Raw genomic sequence first — 20,589 nt, 5'->3', positions numbered from 1 at the left:
GAGTCAGGTTAACTTTTAAAAGAATTGTCATAGATTCATGGTTGAAAACTAACCCTATGAAACTGTTGATTTTCACTCTTTGTTCATTTCCCCTTCTCCAGGGGTGGGCTGTGAACCTCATCACAGTAGATCGAGTGTCCCCACTCCATGAAGCCTGTCTCGGAGGTCATCCCTCTTGTGCAAACATTTTATTAAAGCATGGAGCTCAGGTAAGTGCAGCTCAAATAACAGCTTAGAAACAATGAATGAAAAACGACTATTTCTATCCCTTCTGATTGATTTCCAGTATTTTTGATTAGCCTTATTTGAAATATGAAGAGAGGTGGTTTTCAAAAGTATTATGTCCATCAAGCTTATTTACTTTAGCAATGGATGAAATAGTGAATTTTTAGCTAGAAGGTAATGGTTCAAGTCTATATAATTTTCTTTAACAGTCACTACTAATAAATAGCTGTTAGATTTCTGCCTTCATTCTTGTGGTTGAAAGGTAGTGAAATATTGTAGAAAACACATAACATTTGGCTCCATAAGGCCTGAATAATGGTCCCAGACCATGTCTACCATTTACTAATATTTGGAAACTTGGACAAGTTACTTAGCCTCTGAGCTTTAGAGTCTATATCTAAAAAAAGAGAGAAAATAACAAAAAAGTTGTGTAGCTTATTGTGGTACTGCGAGGACTGAGAGAGATAAGGTATATGAGTATTATTTGGAGAATGAGAATCAAGATGGCATAATGAGATCCTAGAGGAAGAAGGAAGACACAAAGTCATTGAATTTGAAAGTAGGGATCAGTAAGTCTTCCATTAACTAAGTTTCTCATGCTCAAAAGTGATGGGAAAATCTGATCAGAAAATTATATCTGAGTTTCTCATATTTTCTCAACCAGTATTGACTGAGCATTTATTGTATGCCTGACTCTGGATAAAGATTTTTAGGAACTTATAAACTAAATGAGAGGACAGCCAGATAAACAGGTGAATTAGTGAATGTAGCACTAGCTGCTTCAGTAGATAAACCCTGAAATCTCAGTAGCCTAATACAATGAAAGTTTATTTGTTGCTCAACTGAAACTCCAGTGTGGGTGTTCCTGGTTGGGTGGCTCTTTTCCAAAAGTGATTCAAGAACACAGGCTCCTTCCATCCTGTTACTCCACCATCTTCAACAAGTGGCTTCCATGTGTGCTCTAGGGGTCACCTCCATTCCAGGTGGTTGGTTAGGGAAAATATGTGGAAGATTGTGCATGGAAGACTTTTAAAGACCAGTCTTGGTAGTGCCATATATCACTTTTGCCCACATCCCATTGGCCAGAACTCAGGCCACATCTAACTGCCAGGGAGACTGGGAAATGTAGTATGGCTGTGTGCCCAAGAGAGAGGAAATAGGTTTGTTGAACGCATAGCATCTTGGCCACAGCAGGCAATTACAATACACTGTTTTTATCCATTAGTTTTTGCTGTGTAACAAACCACCTCAACTTAATGACTTAAGACAATAGCCATTTATTTATCTCACAATTCCTTGTGTTGGTTGGACAGCTCTTCTGGTCTGGCCTGGTTCAGCTGACCACAGTGGGGCTTACTTATGCATTTGAGATTAGTTGATAGGTTGGCCGGGGCGGGCTGGTTCATAATGACCTTAGCTGGAATGGCTGGGAGGTCTGGGGAAACAGAAAATCTCTATGTGGTCTCTCATCCTTTAGCAGGCTGCCTATACTTGCTCATATGGTAGCAGGGATTCCAAGAGCAGCAAAAGAGGGCAAGATCTCTGCTTGCATCACATTTGTTACTGTCCCATTGGCCAAAGCAAGTCACATGAGCAAGCCCGGATTCAAGGACTGAAAAAATAGCCTCCATCTTATGATGGGAGGAGTGAGTTGCAAAGCCATATTGCAAAGGGATATGCATATTGTGCAGAGAATCTGTGGCCATTTTTGCAAACTACCACAATATAATAAATATTAATAGTAAGGGGTTGTTGGGAGCACAAGACGTATTTCTAACCCATTTATTTCTGATGGGGAGACAGGAAGTCAAAAGAGGCTTCCAACAGAAAATGATGTCTAAACTGAAACCCACAGGACCTGTTGGAGTTAATAAGCTGAATGGTGGGTTGGGGAAAATGATGGGCTTACCACCCACTGGGCACAGCAAATGCAGAGACCTGGAAGTAAAAGTGAGCACATTTTTGTGACTTCAAATCATTCCTTATGGCAGGAGAGTAGATTGGGTGAGAGGGGTCAGAACGCAGACAAGCTGTTGTCCATGCCAAGAAAATGGGCTTTGTCCTGAGAGCAGTAGAGAGCCATAGGTTAGTGCATCATCAGGTTTATATTTCAGTTAAGAAACTTTATTCAAAACTTGGGAACGGGGCCAGGACTAAGGAGAGGCAAGCAAGGTGCCTAGGGTACAAACTTTAAGAGCCCTCACTCTCAGGCTCATGCAGCTCTTGTGTGACCCTGGGAGTGTCTCTCTTTTTTTTTTTTAATTTTTTGTTTATTGCAGTAACATTGGTTAATAACATTGTATAAATTTCAGGTGTACATCATTATACTTCTATTTCTGCATAGATTACATCATGTTCACCACCCAAATACTGATTACAACTCATCACCACACACATGTGCCAAATTATCCCTTTTGCCCTCCTCCCTCCTCCCTTCCCATCTGGTAACCACCAATCCAATCTCTGTCTCTATGTGTTCGTTTGCTGTTGTTATTATCTACTACTTAATGAGTGAGATCATATGGTATTTGACTTTCTCCCACTGACTTATTTCACTTTGCATAATACCCTCAATGTCCATCCATGTTGTCACAAATGGCTGGATTTCATCGTTTCTTATGGCTGAGTAGTATTTCGTTGTGTATATATACCACATCTTCTTTATCCATTCATTCCTTGATGGGCACGTAGGTTACTTCCAAGTCTTAGCTATTGAGAATAACGCTGCAATGAACACAGGGGTGCATGTATCTTTACGCATTGGTGCTTTCAAGTTCTTTGGATAAATACCCAGCAGTGGAATAGCTGGATCATATGGTAGTTCTATCCTTAATTTTTTGAGGACTCTCCATACCACCTTCCATAGTGGCTGCATCAGTTTGCACTCCCACCAGCAGTGTATGAGAGTTCCCTTCTCTCTACATCCTCTCCAACACTTGTTGTTTCCTATCTTGTTAATTATAGCCATTCTGACAGGCGTGAGGTGATATCTCATTGTAGTTTTGATTTGCATTTCCCTGATAGTTAATGATGTTGAACATCTTTTCATGTGCCTGTTGGCCATCTGTATATCTTCTTTGGAGAAATGTCTGTTCAGGTCTTTTGCCCATTTTTTTAATTGGGTTGTTAGTTTTTTTGTTGTTGAGATGCATGAGTTCTTTATACATTTTGGAGATTAACCCCTTATCAGATGTATGGTTTGCAAATGTCTTCTCCCAATTGTTAGGTTGTCTTTTCGTTTTGTTGATGGTTTCCTTTGCTGTGCAGAAGCTTTTTAGCTTGATGTAGTCCCATTTGTTTATTTTTTCTATTGTGTCTCTTGCCCCGTCAGACATGGTGCTTGAAAATATGTTGCTAAGACCGATGTTGAAGAGCGTACTGCCTATGTTTTCTTCTAGAAGTTTCATAGTTTCAGGTCTTACATTCAAGTCTTTAATCCATTTTGAGTTAATTTTTGTGTATGGTGTAAGGTAAGAGTCTACTTTCATTTTTTGGCATGTGGCTATCCAGTTTTCCCAGCACCATTTGTTGAACAGATTTTCTTTTCTCCATTGTATGTTCTTGCCTCCTTTGTCGAAGATTAGCTCTCCATAGATGTGTGGGTTTATTTCTGGGCTTTCAATTCTGTTCCATTGATCTGTGTGTCTGTTTTTGTGCCAGTACCATGCTGTTTTGGTTACTATAACTTTGTAGTATATTTTGAAATCAGGGAGTGTGATACCTCCAGCTTTGTTCTTTTTTCTCAGTGTTCCTTTAGCTATTCGGGGTCTTTTGTTGTTCCATATAAATTTTAGGATTCTTTGTTCTATTTCTGTGAAAAGTGTTGTTGGAACTTTGATAGGGATTGCATTGAATCTATAGATTGCTTTAGGAAGTATGGACATCTTAACTATGCTAATTCTTCCAATCCAAGAGCATGGACTATCTTTCAATTTCTTTGCGTCTTCTTCAATTTCTTTCAGTAATGTTTTATAGTTTTTGGTGTACAGCTCTTTCACCTCTTTGGTTAAGTTTATTCCTAGGTATTTTATTCTTTTTGTTGCGGTTGTAAATGGGATTATATTCTTAATTTCTCTTTCTGCTACTTCGTTGTTAGTGTATAGAAATGCAACTGATTTTTGTATGTCGATTTTGTATTCTGCAACTTTACCATATTTGTTTATTACTTCTAAAAGTTTTTTGGTGGATTCTTTAGGGTTTTCTATATATAAAATCATGTCATCTGCAAATAGTGAGAGTTTCACTTCTTCCTTTCCAATTTGGATCCCTTTTCTTTCTTTTTCTTGCCTGATTGCTGTGGCTAGGACTTCCAGTACTATGTTAAATAGGAGTGGTGAGAGTGGGCATCCTTGTCTGGTTCCTGTTCTTAGAGGGATAGCTTTCAGTTTTTCACCATTGAGGATGATATTAGCTCTGGGTTTGTCATATATGGGCTTTATTATGTTGAGGTACTTTCCTTCTATACCCATTTTATTCAGAGTTTTTATCATAAATGGATGCTGTATCTTGTCAAATGCTTTCTCTGCGTCTATTGAGATGATCATGTGATTTTTATTCTTCATTTTATTTATGTGGTGTATCACGTTGATTGATTTGCGAATGTTGAACCATCCCTGCGTACCTGGAATAGATCCCACTTGATCACAGTGTATAATCTTTTTAATGTGTTGTTGTATGCGATTTGCTAGTATTTTGTTGAGGATTTTTGCATCGATGTTCATTAGTGATATCGGCCTGTAATTTTCTTTTTTTTTTTGTGTTGTCCTTGTCTGGTTTTGGTATCAGGGTAATGTTTTCTTTGTAGAATGAGTTAGGGAGCTTGCCCCCTCCTCAATTTTTTGGAAGAGTTTGAGAAGGATAGGTATTAAGTCTTCTTTGAATGTTTGGTAGAATTCACCAGGGAAGCTGTCTGGTCCTGGACTTTTATTTTTGGGGAGGTTTTTGATTACTGTTTCGATCTCCTTACTGGTGATTGTCTATTCAAATTCTCTATTTCTTCTTGATCCAATTTTGGAAGGTTGTATGATTCTAAGAATTTATCCATTTCTTCCAGATTGTCGAATTGGTTGGCATATAGCTTTTCATAGTATTCTCTTATAATCTTTTGTATTTCTGAGGTGTCTGTTGTAATTTCTTCTCTTTCATTTCTGATTTTACTTATTTGAGCCTTCTCTCTTTTTTTCTTGGTGAGTCTAGCTAAAGGTTTGTCAATTTTCTTTATCTTTTCAAAGAACCAGCTCTTGGTTTTATTAATTTTTTCTATTGTTTTTTCAGTCTGTATTTCATTTATTTCTGCTCTGATTTTTATTATTTCCCTTTTTCTAGTGATTTTGGGCTTTGTTTGTTCTTCTTTTTCCAGTTCCTTTAGGTGCATTGTTAGATTGTTTATTTGAGATTTTTCTTGTTTGTTGAGATAGGCCTGTATTGCTATAAATTTCCCTCTTAGAACTGCTTTTGCTGTATCCCATAAATTCTGGCATGTCGTATTTTCATTTTCATTTGTCTCCAGTTATTTTTTGATTCCTCCTTTGATTTCTTCGTTGACCCAATCGTTGCTCAGTAGCATTTTGTTTAATCTCCACGTATTTGTGGCTTTTCTGATTTTCTTCCTATAGTTGATTTCTACTTTCATACTGTTGTGGTCAGAAAAGATGCTTGGTATTATTTCAATCTTCTTAAATTTAGGTAGACTTGTTTTGTGGCCTAATATGTGATCAATCCTGGATAATATTCCATGTGCATTTGAAAAGAACATGTATTCTTCAGTTTTTGGATGGAATTTTCTGTATATATCTTTAAGGTCCATCTGTTCAAGTCTGTCATTAAGGCCAATGTTTCCTTATTGATCTTCTGTTTGGATGATCTATCCGTTGGTATAAGTGGAGTGTTCATGTCCCCTACTATTATTGTGTTACTGTCTATTTCTCTTTTTATGTCTGTTAATAATTGCTTTATATATTTAAGTGCTCCTAAGTTGGGTGCGTAGATATTTACAAGTGTTATATCCTCTTGTTGGATTGTTCCCTTGATCATTATGTAATGCCCTTCTTTGTCTCTTTTTGCAGTTTTTGTTTTAAAGTCTATTTTGTCTGATATGAGTATTGCTACCTCAGCTTTCTTTTCATTGCCATCTGCGTGGTGTATCTTTTTCTATCCCATCACTTTCAGTTTGTGAGTGTCTTTAGGTCTGAAGTGTGTCTCTTGTCTGCAGCATATATATGGGTCTTGCTTTTTTATCCAATCAGCCACCCCATGGCTTTTAATTGGAGCATTTAGTCCATTGACATTTAAAATAGCTACTGATAAGTATGTACTTACTGACATTTTTTAACTTTTTTTTCTCAATGTTTTAGTAGTCCTCTATACAGAATTGATGGTCTCTTTAGTTTGACCTCTGTCTGAAAGCTCTACTCTTTAACTCCCCTCCTCCCTCATTTTATGTTTTTGATATCATATCTAACCTCTTTTTTGTGCATTTGTAGCCATTACCCTCTTATCATGGAAATAGATAATTTTTCCTATTTGTGGTCTTCTCTTTTCCCCTTGAATCTGTCCCTTTAACATTTGTTGTAGCACCGGTTTCTTGGTGACAAACTCCTTTAATTATTGCTTGTCTGGGAAACTTTTGATCTCTCCTTCCGTTTTGAATGATAACCTTGCCGGGTAGAGTATTCTTGGCTAGAAGTTTTTTCCTTTTAGCACTTTAAAAAATCATGCCACTCTCCTCTAGCCTGTAAGGTTTCTTTTGAAAGGTCAGCTGATAACCTTATGGGGTTTCCTTTGTATGTAACTTGACTTTCTCTTGTGGCTTTTAGGATTCTCTCTTTATCTTTAATCCTGGGCATTTTGATTATGATGTGTCTTGGTGTGGGCCTCTTTGGGTTTATCTTGTTTGGGTCTCTCTGTGCTTCCTGTACCTGGATGTCTGTTTCCTTCCTTAGGTTAGGGAAGTTTTCATCTATTATTTCTTGAAATAGATTCTCTGCCCCTTGGTCTCTCTCTTCTCCTTCCGGGACACCTATAACACGGATGTTTGTTTGCTTGACGTTGTCCCAGAGGTCCCTTAGACTGTCCTCACTCTTTTTAATTCTTTTTTCCTTTACCTGTTCAGCTTGGGTAATTTCATCTAGTCTTTCGTCCAGCTTGCATATCCGTTCTTCTGTATCCTGTACTCTGCTTTTGAGTCCCTCTAGTGAATTTTTCATTTCCAGTATTGTATTCTTCATTTCTGATCGGTTCTTTTTTATATCTTCCATTTCTTTGTTGACATTCTCACTGAGTTCATCTACTCTTCTCCCCAGATCAGTGAGCATCCTTAACACTCTTTGTTTGAACTCTCTGTCGGGTAGGTTGCTCATTTCTGTTTCACTTAGTTCCTTTTCTGGGGTTTTGTCCTGTTCCCTTACTTGGAATGTATTCCTTTGCCTCCTCATTTTGCCTCTTTCCCTGTGCTTGTGTCTGTGTATTAGGTAGGTCAGCTACGTCTCCTGCTGTTGGATAGGTGACTTTATATAAGTGATGGCTTAGGAGGCCTGCAGTGTGCTTCCCTCAGTTCTCAGTGTTCCAGGAGTGACCACTGTGTGGGCTACGTGTGTCCTTCTGTTGTGGTGTGTTTGCTGTCCCTGTAGCTGCCCAGGGATCCTGAGTTATGCTCCTGGCCAGCTGTTGTAATGCTCAGCTGCTTGTAGTTGTTGTGGGCCCTTCAGTCTCTTTATTGGGTGTGGGAAGCCCCAGCACAGTTGGCTGCAAGTTCTAATACCATGTTTGTGTTTCAGTCTTTCTTTTAAGTGAGTAGGCCCCCAGCGTGGCAGGTTGTTAGGCTCAGGGGCTTACAATTGCTATAAGCCTCCAGCCTTTAGGACTCTTGTCAGCTCTCTGAGGATTGCAATGGGAGTGTCTCCTTAAAGTTTGCACCCTGGGCATCTTTTGTGCCTCACTATCCTGGCCTTGCTTGGAAACGGAGTGTGAGAATGACTTCATTGTCTTCATAATATCATTGTTTAACAAGTTTGCCAAAGAATTACTTAATAATATAGAAAAATGCATCTGCATTTGTCTTTTCCATTCAATTATAGCCCAAACACTGTCAAGTTAGATGTTAACTTGTAAGTTTCTGTCTGATTTCCAACATTAGAAAAGATAGCCTCAAAGGTGAGAGTTTCATAGCCCTATAGGACGTTAACTAGTTTTATATCTATTAGCAAATTTATTTCAGCATTCTATTGACTGACTACGTAAATTTTCCTTTGAGCCAGCCTTACTATCTTACTGGTTCCCTCACTAATGAATGAGTTGAATAAAATCTTTGGCATGTGTTCACTCTATATTTGTACGAAAGTCATGTTTTTAAATTTTAAAAAATATGTTAACAATCTTAGAAGGTTACTCTGGCTGCTGTGAGGAAACTGGATTTGTGTGGGATGGGTCAAGGGTAAAATGTTTAAAATAAGGAGATTAGTTTGTAAGCTATTGAAATTATCCTAACTAGTTTCAAAGTTCATGTTCCTGGGGAGGGCATGCAGGAGATAGAATATTCCATAGCATTCTTGGTGCCTTACATTCGATACCTCATTCAGTTTTTCACAAGCTGGTGGATTTTGATATTTTTGTCCCCATTTTAAAGCTGTGGAATTTAAGGCTCAGAGAAGTTAAATAACAGCTTGAAAGTGGTGAAGTCTAGATTTGAACCCAGGACACCCCACTGCCTGCCTTCATCATGGAACTTTTGTTTCCAGGTGAATGCTGTTACCACAGACTGGCACACTCCCTTGTTTAATGCTTGTGTCAGCGGCAGCCAGGACTGTGTGAATTTGCTTCTGCAGCATGGAGCCAGCCCCCACCCTGCGAGTGATCTGGCATCTCCCATCCACGAAGCTGCTAAGAGAGGTAAATCTGTTGAGAATTTAAGTTTTCTACGTATTCCTTCAAGGGATATCTTACTGTTAAAAGAAAGAAGGAAGAGGAGGTATAATTTAGAGCAGTAGTTCTCCATGTGGGGTCCTGGGACTAGAAGCATCAGCATGACCTGGCATGGAAATGCAGATTCTTAGGCCCTACTCCAGACTCATTGAATCAGCAACTCTGGAAGTGGGGCCCAGCCATCTGTGTTTTGTTTAAGAAGCCCTCCAGGTGATTCTGATGCACAATAAGTTTGAGAATTACCCTTTTATAGCATTTGGAATATTATTCACTGCTATTTTTCTAAAACAGGGCCTGGCACACAGTAGGCTATCCATCAATATTTGTGGAATATATTGTTGAACTCATGACCCCATAAAAATCAAGTCATTTTATAAAACAAATTATATTCTTCTATTTTAGGGCCTTAAAGAATATTGTCTCAGTGCCACCTAAGTTTGCTAAGTGAAACAAACTTTAAATTTTTGGAAATATAAGATGTTATATAGATTTGGGGGTAATTCTTTTTTCCTCTCCAGCTTTATTGAGGTATAATTGACAAATGAAATTGTATATATTTAAGGTGTACAACGTGATGATTTGATGTACACATACATTGTGAAATGATGACCGCAATCAAGTTAATTAACACATCTGTCACCTCACATAGTTACCATTTATTTTTGTGGTGAGAACGCTTAAGATCTCCTCTTTTAGCAAATTTCAAGTATACAATACAATATTGTTAGCTATAGTTCCCATGCTGTATATTAGATCCTCAGAACTTCTGGGGTAATTCTTTTCATAAAGCCACAGTTTTCCTGATATTCTTAACTCTGAGACAAAAAATAAAATTGCCAGTTTTGCTTTTCTCCAATGTTCTTCATCATCCTCATCATCACCATCATCATGATGACCATACCTTGCCAGAGGGCTTTCTATTTTCCCAGTGGCTTTCACAAAATGGCTTCCCATGATCCTTACAGCAGGCCTATGTGACTGGATCAACCATATTATAATTATCTCCCAAAGCATTGACATTTATTAAGAGACATGCTAACTCATCATATTCACTGCATACATAGAACCAAAATGGTGTAACATGAATAACGCAAAGGAGCAATGTTTAAAGTATGACATTCTAGACCAAGAAGAGTGATTCTGCTTTCACTGAACCTAGTTTGCCAGACTGGGCCCTGCTCATGTTGGATTTGGCAGCTCCTTCTAAGCCTTGCCTGTGCCCACCGTGGCCTGTTTCTCCCAGGGACTGCCCTTGGTGATGTTGTAAGTTTCCTCTCTGTCCCATGGCCCACACTGTGCCCTTTCTTCTTGAGATCCACCTTTAGGCCCTGTTCCTCCATACCTCTCCCCAACTCACTTTGATTTCTGTACTCAGACTGATTATAAAGTCACAAACGATTAGAAAGGGTGGTTGGTTGCTGGTTGCTTACCGTGGCTAGTAAACTCAAGTGGAGTTCCACCCAGAGCTGCAGATCACATCTTATGGTCAACCCATTAACTGATGGCAATGTTTAAAATCATCCCCTATTGTAAGTAAAGGAAATAGCTTTTGGTCCCCTGGATAAGTTTCTGGCAAATTTAAATACATAAAAAATGGGGAAGGTGTTGTTTCGCTAGCTAAGGGAACTTGTGCTGTAACTGTGTTCTTCCCCTTTGGGCTGCAGGCCACGTGGGGTGCGTCGAGTCCCTCGCAGCTCATGGGGGCGACATTGACCATTACATCAGCCACCTGGGCACTCCACTATATTTGGCTTGTGAAAACCAGCAGATAGCCTGTGCCAAGAAACTTCTGGAGTCAGGTAAAAAACAAAAAGCAAAACAAAACAAGGAAAGAAAACGAAAAGTAAATTAAATGTATTTTAAAGCTCTTTCTATTGTAGCAGAGGAAAGAGTGTGGGCAATAGAGTCAGACAAGATCAGGGTCCATATTGACTGTGTTCCTATGGGGAGTTATTTCAAACTATTTGAACTTTAGCTCTCTCACTTGTGATGAGGATGATGATGATGATGATGATGATGATGATGATGATGATGATGATACTATCTCCTCCCAGCGTGGTCCTCAATGATTATTACTTTCTCCTACCTTTCCTCTCCCTCCCTCCCTTCTGTCAATCATATTGTTAGGCCATGAGTAACTTCCAAAGCTGCTGGATTAGGGCTGAGTCTTCCTATTTGGGGCCCTCTTCACCAGTTCTTTTTTTTTTTTTTTTGTGAGGAGATCAGCCCTGAGCTAACATCCGCCAATCCTCCTCTTTTTTTTTGCTGAGGAAGACGGCCCTGGGCTAACATCTGTGCCTATCTTCCTCCACTTTATATGGGACGCCGCCACAGCATGGCTTACCAAGCAGTGCGTCGGTGCGCGCCCGGGATCCGAACCAGCGAACCCCGGGCCGCCGCAGCGGAGCGCGCGCACTTAACCGCTTGCGCCACCGGGCCGGCCCCCAGTTCTCTTTGATTTGGAAATTGAACGTGCCCAATTTTAGCCCATTGTAAATATTATATTTTCTTTTAAAAGGCCTATGTAGCATCATTCTTTTTCACCTCCTTGCTGTTGTCCAGTCCCTTATTTAACACTTGGAACACCATTTTATCACCTCTTTAGTTATTTGAGTCCTGTTTATTTTTTAAAACTCCAGTAATCTTTCCCTCCCCTGAATGTTCTGATAGTTCTTATTGCCTTCCACTCATTTGATAGTCATTGCCATGAATTAGGAGATTCATATTCTCTCTCTTTCACTTTTTTTCTCGCTCTTTCTCTCTCTCTTCTATCACCCTAGTTAGATTTTAAGCTCCTATTTAGGAGAGGGCCAGGTTTGGCATCCCTCACAAAGCCAAGAACAATTCAGTTAACATTTGTTGAGTGGACATAGATTCCCATTTTACTAGAGGGACAGAAGCTCAGGCAAAGCCACATGTCCCCACATGTCACAGTGGGAGCCAGCATCCAGGCTGCAATGGGGATTTGATGAGAGTATAAGGATGGAATTGGGTGGGGATAGTATAGAAATCCACCTTACTCCTGAAGAGGAGGGCTTCGCCACCTTCCCTGTGATCTTGGGATTGGCCACCCCAATCTAAGAGATGCCTTCACAAGTTGCTTGCTCTTCACAGTCCGAATCACACAGTCCCAAGTCCCAGGTTTTAAACCCCACAGCAGTTGCTCAGTGTGTGAATGTGGCTGCTTGCTATAGATGGGATTTCACTGTCTAGCCTCACTTCCTGTCTATACTGGCTGATATTTGGGCTCCATTAATAATGCATTTGCAGCTTTCACATCACCAGGATTTTTCTTGTATGTATCACACCAAGGTATAGTGCTCAAAGGCAAGGTTTTAAAACCTCATATACTGTAGACCTCATGTTGTACATTCAGCCACATTGTCAAATGACATTTTCCTCATATTATTAAATGGAATCCAGTCATCTCCCATTTTCTCAGGAGAATTGCCGTGCCCACTGTGGATCCCCTTTTGTTAGGGAATTTTAAGGCGCAGTGCTTTGAGAAGGGGGATGCTTGGACTCTGCTCTTTGGCTGACTCTCTGTTTCTATTTCTCGTGACTCTTTAGGAGCAAGTGTGAACAAAGGCCAAGGTCTGGACTCCCCTCTTCACGCAGTGGCCAGGGCGTCCAATGGGGAGCTGGCCCGCCTGCTCATGGACTTTGGAGCAGACACCCAGGCCAGGAATACTGAAGGCAAACGTCCCTTGGAGCTGGTGCCTCCAGAGAGCCCTCTGACCCAGCTCTTCTTGCAGAGAGAAGGTGCTTCTCCCTTGCCCGAACCTAAGCCCTAAACCGTAGAGACTCCTGCGAGCTCTAGTAGGAGGCAGGTACTTACCAAATTCTGACTTCTGATCCTATAAAAAAGATCATTCTCTGCCATCACTAAATGTGGGGAGTTGAGATAATTTAGTATTCCACCAGGTACAGTACTGGTTGTGTAGTAAATAACCATCCTGCTGATTGCCATGTTGGAGACAGACTGTTTTGGATGATCTAATATTCATGTATGGGGTAGGCCAGTTTTCAAAGAATTAAGATATGGTTTTAAAATTTTAGTTTTAAAGTTATCTAAAACATGCTTTAGAATGATGCAGCAGAAGGCTCTTTGGGGTTGTCCAATGCCCCAGGATGTCTTACTGCACTGAAGATGGACCAAACTACTGGGCATTTGGTTTCTGGGGCTAAAAATACAACTAATTAAGCATATAGGTAGGGTATTACTTTAACAATTCATAGCAATCTGAAGACATTTACTATTTTTATTTAATTTAATTTTTTTTATTTTTTGTTTATTGCAGTAACATTGTATAAATTTCAGGTGTACATCATTATACTTCTATTTCTGCATAGATTACATCATGTTCACCACCCAAATACTAATTACAACCTATCGCCACACACATGTGCCGAATTATCCCTTTCGCCCTCCTCCCTCCCCTCTTCCTCTCTGGTAACCACCAATCCAATCTCTGTCTCTATGTGTTTGTTTGTTGTTGTTATTATCTACTACTTAATGAGTGAGATCATACGGTATTTGACCTTCCACCTCTGACTTATTTCACTTTGCATAATACCCTCAATGTCCATCCATGTTGTCACAAATGGCTGGATTTCATCGTTTCTTATGGCTGAGTAGTATTCCGTTGTGTATATATACCACATCTTCTTCATCCATTCGTCCCTTGATGGGCACTTAGGTTACTTCCAAGTCTTGGCTGTTGTGAATAACACTGCAATGAACACAGGAGTACATGTATCTTTACGCATTGGTCTTTTCAAGTTCTTTGGATAAATACCCAGCAGTGGAATAGCTGGATCATATGGTAGTTCTATCCTTAATTTTTTGAAGAATCTCCATACCACCTTCCATACTGGCTGCACAAGTTTGCACTCCCACCAGCAGTGTATGAGAGTTCCCTTCTCTCCACATCCTCTCCAACACTTGTTTTGTCCTGTCTTGTTAATTATAGCCATTCTGACAGGCGTGAGGTGATATCTCATTGTAGTTTTGATTTGCATTTCCCTGATAGTTAATGATGTTGAACATCTTTTCATGTGCCTGTTGGCCATCTGTATATCTTCTTTGGAGAAATGTCTGTTCAGGTCTTTTGCCCATTTTTTTAATTGGGTTGTTAGTTTTTTTTGTTGTTGAGATGCATGAGTTCTTTATACATTTTGGAGATTAACCCCTTATCAGATGTATGGTTTGCAAATGTCTTCTCCCAATTGTTAGGTTGTCTTTTCGTTTTGTTGATGGTTTCCTTTGCTGTGCAGAAGCTTTTTAGCTTGATGTAGTCCCATTTGTTTATTTTTTCTATTGTGTCTCTTGCCCCGTCAGACATGGTGCTTGAAAATATGTTGCTAAGACCGATGTTGAAGAGCGTACTGCCTATGTTTTCTTCTAGAAGTTTCATAGTTTCAGGTCTTACATTCAAGTCTTTAATCCATTTTGAGTTAATTTTTGTGTATGGTGTAAGGTAAGAGTCTACTTTCATTTTTTGGCATGTGGCTATCCAGTTTTCCCAGCACCATTTGTTGAAGAGATTTTCTTTCCTCCATTGTATGTTCTTGCCTCCTTTGTCGAAGATTAGCTCTCCATAGATGTGTGGGTTTATTTCTGGGCTTTCGATTCTGTTCCATTGATCTGTGTGTCTGTTTTTGTGCCAGTATCATGGTGTTTTGATTACTATAGCTTTGTAGTATATTCCCTGTAGTATATCAGGGAGTGTGATACTTCCAGCTTTGTTCTTTTTTCTCAGGATTCCTTTAGCTATTCGGGGTCTTTTGTTGTTCCATATAAATTTTAGGATTCTTTGTTCTATTTCTGTGAAAAGTGTTGTTGGAACTTTGATAGGGATTGCATTGAATCTATAGATGGCTTTAGGAAGAATGGACATCTTAACTATGTTAATTCTTCCAATCCAAGAGCACAGAATATCTTTCCATTTCTTTGTGACTTCTTCAATTTCTTTCAGCAATGTTTTATAGTTTTTGGTGTAAAGATCTTTCACCTCTTTGGTTAGGTTTATTCCTAGGTATTTTATTCTTTTTGTTGCAGTTGTAAATGGGATTGTATTCTTAGTTTCTCTTTCTGCTACTTCGTTGTTAGTGTATAGAAATGCAACTGATTTTTGTATGTCGATTTTGTATCCTGCAACTTTCCATATTCATTTATTACTTCTAAAAGTTTTTTTGTGGATTCTTTAGGGTTTTCTATATATAAAATCATGTCATCTGCAAATAGTGAGAGTTTCACTTCTTCCTTTCCAATTTGGATTCCTTTTCTTTCTTTTTCTTGCCTGATTGCTCTGGCTGGGACTTCCAGTACTATGTTAAATAGGAGTGGTGAGAGTGGGCATCCTTGTCTGGTTCCTGTTCTTAGAGGGATAGCTTTCAGTTTTTCACCATTGAGGATGATATTAGCTCTGGGTTTGTCATATATGGGCTTTATTATGTTGAGGTACTTTCCTTCTATCCCCATTTTATTTGGAGTTTTTATCATAAATGGATGCTGCATCTTGTCATAAATGGATGCTTTCTCTGCATCTATTGAGATAATTATGTGAATTTTATTCTTCATTTTATTTATGTGGTGTATCACGTTGATTGATTTGCGAATGTTGAACCATCCCTGCGTACCTGGAATAGATCCCACTTGATCACAGTGTATAATCTTTTTAATGTGTTGTTGTATGCGATTTGCTAGTATTTTGTTGAGGATTTTTGCATCGATGTTCATTAGTGATATTGACCTGTAATTTTCTTTTTTTGTATTGTCCTTGTCTGGTTTTGGTATCAGGGTAATGTCGGCTTCGTAGAATGAGTTAGGGAGCTTCCCCCCCTCCTCAATTCTTTGGAAGAGTTTGAGAAGGATAGGTATTAAGTCTTCTTTGAATGTTTGGTAGAATTCAGCAGGGAAGCCGTCTGGTCCTGGACTTTTATTTTGGGGGAGGTTTTTGATTACTGTTTCGATCTCCTTACTGGTGACTGGTCTATTCAAATTCTCTATTTCTTCTTGATCCAGTTTTGGAAGGTTGTATGATTCTAAGAATTTATCTATTTCTTCCAGATTGTCGAATTGGTTGGCATATGGCTTTTCATAGTATTCTCTTATAATCTTTTGTATTTCTGAGGTGCCTATTGTAATTTCTCCTCTTTCATTTCTGATTTTACTTATTTGAGCCTTCTCTCTTTTTTTCTTGGTGAGTCTAGCTAAAGGTTTGTCAATTTTGTTGACCTTTTCAAAGAACCAGCTCTTGGTTTTATTAATTTTTTCTATTGTTTTTTAAGTCTCTATGTCATTTATTTCTTCTCTGATTTTTATTATTTCACTTCTACTTTTTTTGGGATTTGTTTGTTCTTCTTTTTCCAGTTCCTTTAGGTGCATTGTTAGATTGTTTATTTGAGATTTTTCTTGTTTGTTGAGATAGGCCTGTATTGCTATAAACTTCCCTCTTAGAACCGCTTTTGCTGTATCCCATAAATTCTGGCAGGTTGTATTTTCATTTTCATTTGTCTCCAGGTATTTTTTGATTCCTCCTTTGATTTCTTCTTTGACCCAATAGTTGTTCAGTAGAGTGTTGTTTAATCTCTATGTGTTTGTGGCTTTTCTGATTTTCTTCCTATAGTTGATTTCTACTTTCATACTGTTGTGGTCAGAAAAGATGCTTGGTATTATTTCAATCTTCTTAAATTTAGGTAGACTTGTTTTGTGGCCTAATATGTGATCAATCCTGGATAATGTTCCATGTGCATTTGAAAAGAACATGTATCCTTTGGTTTTTGAATGGAATGCTCTGGATATGTCTACTAGGTCCATCTGTTCTAGTGTGTCATTTAAGGCCAGTGTTTCCTTATTGATCTTCTGTTTGGATGATCTATCCGTTGGTGTAAGTGGAGTGTTCACGTCCCTTACTATTATTGTGTTACTGTCTATTTCTCTTTTTATGTCTGTTAATAATTGCTTTATATATTTAAGTGCTCCTAAGTTGGGTGCGTAGATATTTACAAGTGTTATATCCTCTTGTTGGATTGTTCCCTTGATCATTATGTAATGCCCTTCTTTGTCTCTTTTTACAGTTTTTGTTTTAAAGTCTATTTTGTCTGATATGAGTATTGCTACCCCAGCTTTCTTTTCATTGCCATTTGCGTGGAGTATCTTTTTCCATCCCTTCACTTTCAGTTTGTGAGTGTCTTTAGGTCTGAAATGTGTCTCTTATCTGCAGCATATATATGGGTCTTGTTTTTTTATCCAGTCAGCCACCCTATGCCTTTTAATTGGAGCATTTAGTCCATTGACATTTGAAGTAGCTATTGACAAGTATGTACTTACTGACATTTTTAAACTTTTTTTTGCTCAGTGTTTTGGCAGTCCTTCTCTGTTTCTTTCTCCTTCTATACAGAATTGATGGTCTCTTTAATTTGACCTCTGTCTGAAAGCTCTACTCTTTAACTCCCCTCCTCCCTCATTTTATGTTTTTGATATCATATCTTACCTCTTTTCTTTGCATTTGTATCCATTACCCCCCTTCATGGAAATAGATAATTTTTCCTGTTTGTGGTCTTCTCTTTTCCCCTTAAATCAGTCCCTTTAACATTTGTTGTAGCACTGGTTTCTTGGTGACAAAGTCCTTTAATTTTTGCTTGTCTGGGAGACTTTTGATCTCTCCTTCCATTTTGAATGATAACCTTGCCGGGTAGTGTATTCTTGGCTAGAAGTTGTTTCCTTTTAGCACTTTAAATATATCATGCCACTCTCTTCTAGCCTGTAAGGTTTCTGCTGAGAAATCAGCTGATAGCCTTATGGAGTTTCCTTTGTATGTAACTTGACTTTCTCTTGCGGCTTTTAGGATTCTCTCTTTATCTTTAATTCTGGACATTTTGATTATGATGTGTCTTGGTGTGGGCCTCTTTGGGTTTATCTTGTTTGGGGCTCTCTGTCCTTCCTGTACCTGGATGTCTGTTTCCTTCCTTAGGTTAGGGAAGTTTTCATCTATTATTTCTTGAAATAGATTCTCTGCCCCTTGGTCTCGCTCTTCTCCTTCCGGGACACCTATAACACGGATGTTAGTGCACTTGATGTTGTCCCAGAGGTTCCTTAGACTGTCATCACTCTTTTTCTTTTCTCTTTTACCTGTTCAGCTTGTGTAATTTCATCTACTCTCTCGTATAGCTCGCAGCTCCATTCTTCTGTATCCTCTACTCTGCTTTTGAGTCCCTCTAGTGAATTTTGATTTCCAGTATTGTATTCTTCATTTCTGATTGGTTCTTTTTTATATCTTCAATTTATTTGTTGACATTCTCACTGAGTTCATCTATTCTTCTCCCCAGATCAGTGAGCATCCTTAACACTCTTTGTTTGAACTGTCGGGTAGGTTGCTCATTTCTGTTTCACTTAGTTCCTTTTCTGGGGTTTTGTCCTGTTCCCTTACTTGGAATGTATTCCTTTGCCTCCTCATTTTGCCTCTTTCCCTGGGCTTGTGTCTACGTATTAGGTAGGTCTACTACGTCTCCTGCTCTTGGACAGGTGACCTTATATAAGTGATGGCTTAGGAGGCCTGCAGTGTGCTTCCCTCAGTTCTCAATGTTCCAGGGGTGACCCCTATGTGGGCTATGTGTGTCCTTCTATTGTGACCTGTTTGCTGTCCCTGTAGGCGCCCAGGGAGGCTGAGTTATGCTCCTGGCTAGCTGTTGTAATGCTCAGCTGCTTGTAGTTGTTGTGGGCCCTTCAGTCTCTTTATTGGGTGTGCGGAACCCCTGCAAAATTGGCTTCAAGTTCTAATACCACATTTGTATTTCAGTATTTCTTTTAAGGGAGTAGGCCCCCAGTGTGGCAGGTTGTTAGGCTCAGAGGCTCACAAATGCTATAAGCCTCTAACCTTTAGGTCTCTTGTCAGCTCTCTGAGGATTGCAGCTGGGCGGGAACACTCAATTGTTTCAGGCTTTGGAAGGTGTGGCAAACCCCCTATGTGGGTCTTTGAGAAGTACAAGTCTTCTGCAGCTGACAAGCCCCACCGCCCACAGGTCCACACACACAGTCAACACAGTCCTGCCCCGTGTGCGAGCCCTCACCTACTGAAGTGGAGCTAGTCTCTCCACGGGGGGAGCCCTACACACTCCACCACTGCCCCATACTCTCCACCTGCTCCTTGTGCACGCCCTGCCCCACTGAAGTGGGCTCAGTTGCCAGGCTGCAGAGAATCCAGTCACCAATCTACGCAGGCCCACAAGTTGCCTGAGGGCTTGTTGTTGGGTGGGGCCAGTATCTAGGGTGGACTGCCCGCCCTGGCTGAGCTGGATTAAATCGGTGCTCTAGTGGGTGGGGCAGACCTGGGCTAGCAGGCCTCAGGGAGAACTCCAATGGCGTCTGTGTCAGCACGCCCACACCAGGCCACAACAATGGCTGCCGCCAATGTCCCAGTCCCTGGAGAGGTCTCACCTCTCACCGAGATTCACTCAGAGCCTATCAGGTGAGTCTCTTTTCACCAAAGCACTGTGCACCTTTCTTTCTGGTGATTTTAGGTTGCTTTCGGAAAGGGGTGAGTTTGCACGTGGGCCCTTTAAGAGCCGGTTTTAATTTCTTTGTGAACCAGCTTTTCTGGGGGTACTCCCCAATGTTTTAGTAGCAGGCAAAGCCAGATATCATGCCACTCATCTCGATTGTGCTGTCTCCACAAAATGCCCACAGCGAGGGCACTCCCCGGCTCAGGGCCCCGTGCCTCCAGGGAGGGCTGCGTACCTTTGGGCTGCTCCCAGGCGGCCGTGAAGCTGGCGGCTTGTGAAGGTGGCGTTTTTTCTCTCCAGAAGGGAGTTTCTGCCTCTTTCACCTCAATTAGGATTGTTACTATTATAAGTTAATCAACACTAAGTCTACACTCCTCCATAAATAAGAACTGACACTCCTAACCCAAACAACTAAGCACTGTGGTTGAGCAGTGTGCAAGGGGGTAGGGGCACTTCCCTGGCCTGTGGGGTTGGGGATGGGCCGGGGTAGGGAGCAAAGACCCCTCAGATTGCATTCTTAATTGCCCTGAGAGTTAGAGAGCAGCCAGCTCAAGACCCACTTTTTTATCAGAGTGTGGACTGTGTTCAGTTTTAGGGGTCGTGGGACTTGGAAGCAGGCTTCCCTACCAGAAGGATTCTCATGTCGTGTAACCTGGTTATTTACCCCCCACTTGCTGAGAATTAGGGCTGGCTCTGGGCGGAATGGTAAAGTGACCACAGAATTCTGTTTCCTGCTCCCACTGCCCAGGGTGCTTGTAGCCAAAGCCCTGCCTTGGTGCCCCCAAACAAGGCCTGTCCTCCCTGAGCCGTGCCAGCTGGGCTGGGGAAGACCGACCCCAGGCACAAGGAACAGTCCAATAGAAACCCCTTTATGTAAAGCAGGGGGATAATCAGCCGGAAACTCTACCTGCTTTTTGAGGATTTCTTGTTTTCAAAAAA

At 40.3% G+C, this 20,589-nt stretch overlaps 1 protein-coding gene across 2 annotated transcripts in view; it reads left to right on the top strand.

The window, feature by feature from the left end:
- Positions 1 to 20,589, top strand: part of ASB9 (ankyrin repeat and SOCS box containing 9) — a 39,391-nt gene that overhangs the window by 15,990 nt on the left and 2,812 nt on the right. The window contains exons 3-6 of one of the 2 annotated variants that reach the window (XM_058535467.1): positions 102 to 209; positions 8,961 to 9,111; positions 10,809 to 10,943; positions 12,715 to 12,906. In XM_058535467.1, the coding sequence (XP_058391450.1) occupies positions 102 to 209; positions 8,961 to 9,111; positions 10,809 to 10,943; positions 12,715 to 12,906 (586 nt within the window). Of the gene's footprint in view, positions 1 to 101; positions 210 to 8,960; positions 9,112 to 10,808; positions 10,944 to 12,714; positions 12,939 to 20,589 lie in introns of those variants that run through there. The other variant, XM_058535468.1, reaches the window with a different exon arrangement.

This window comes from Diceros bicornis, chromosome X (genome assembly GCF_020826845.1).
Source record: "Diceros bicornis minor isolate mBicDic1 chromosome X, mDicBic1.mat.cur, whole genome shotgun sequence".
NCBI classification, from domain to species: Eukaryota; Metazoa; Chordata; class Mammalia; order Perissodactyla; family Rhinocerotidae; genus Diceros; species Diceros bicornis.
The sequence above is the reverse complement of the archived record's forward strand: the minus strand, read 5'-3'. Positions and strand labels throughout refer to the sequence as shown.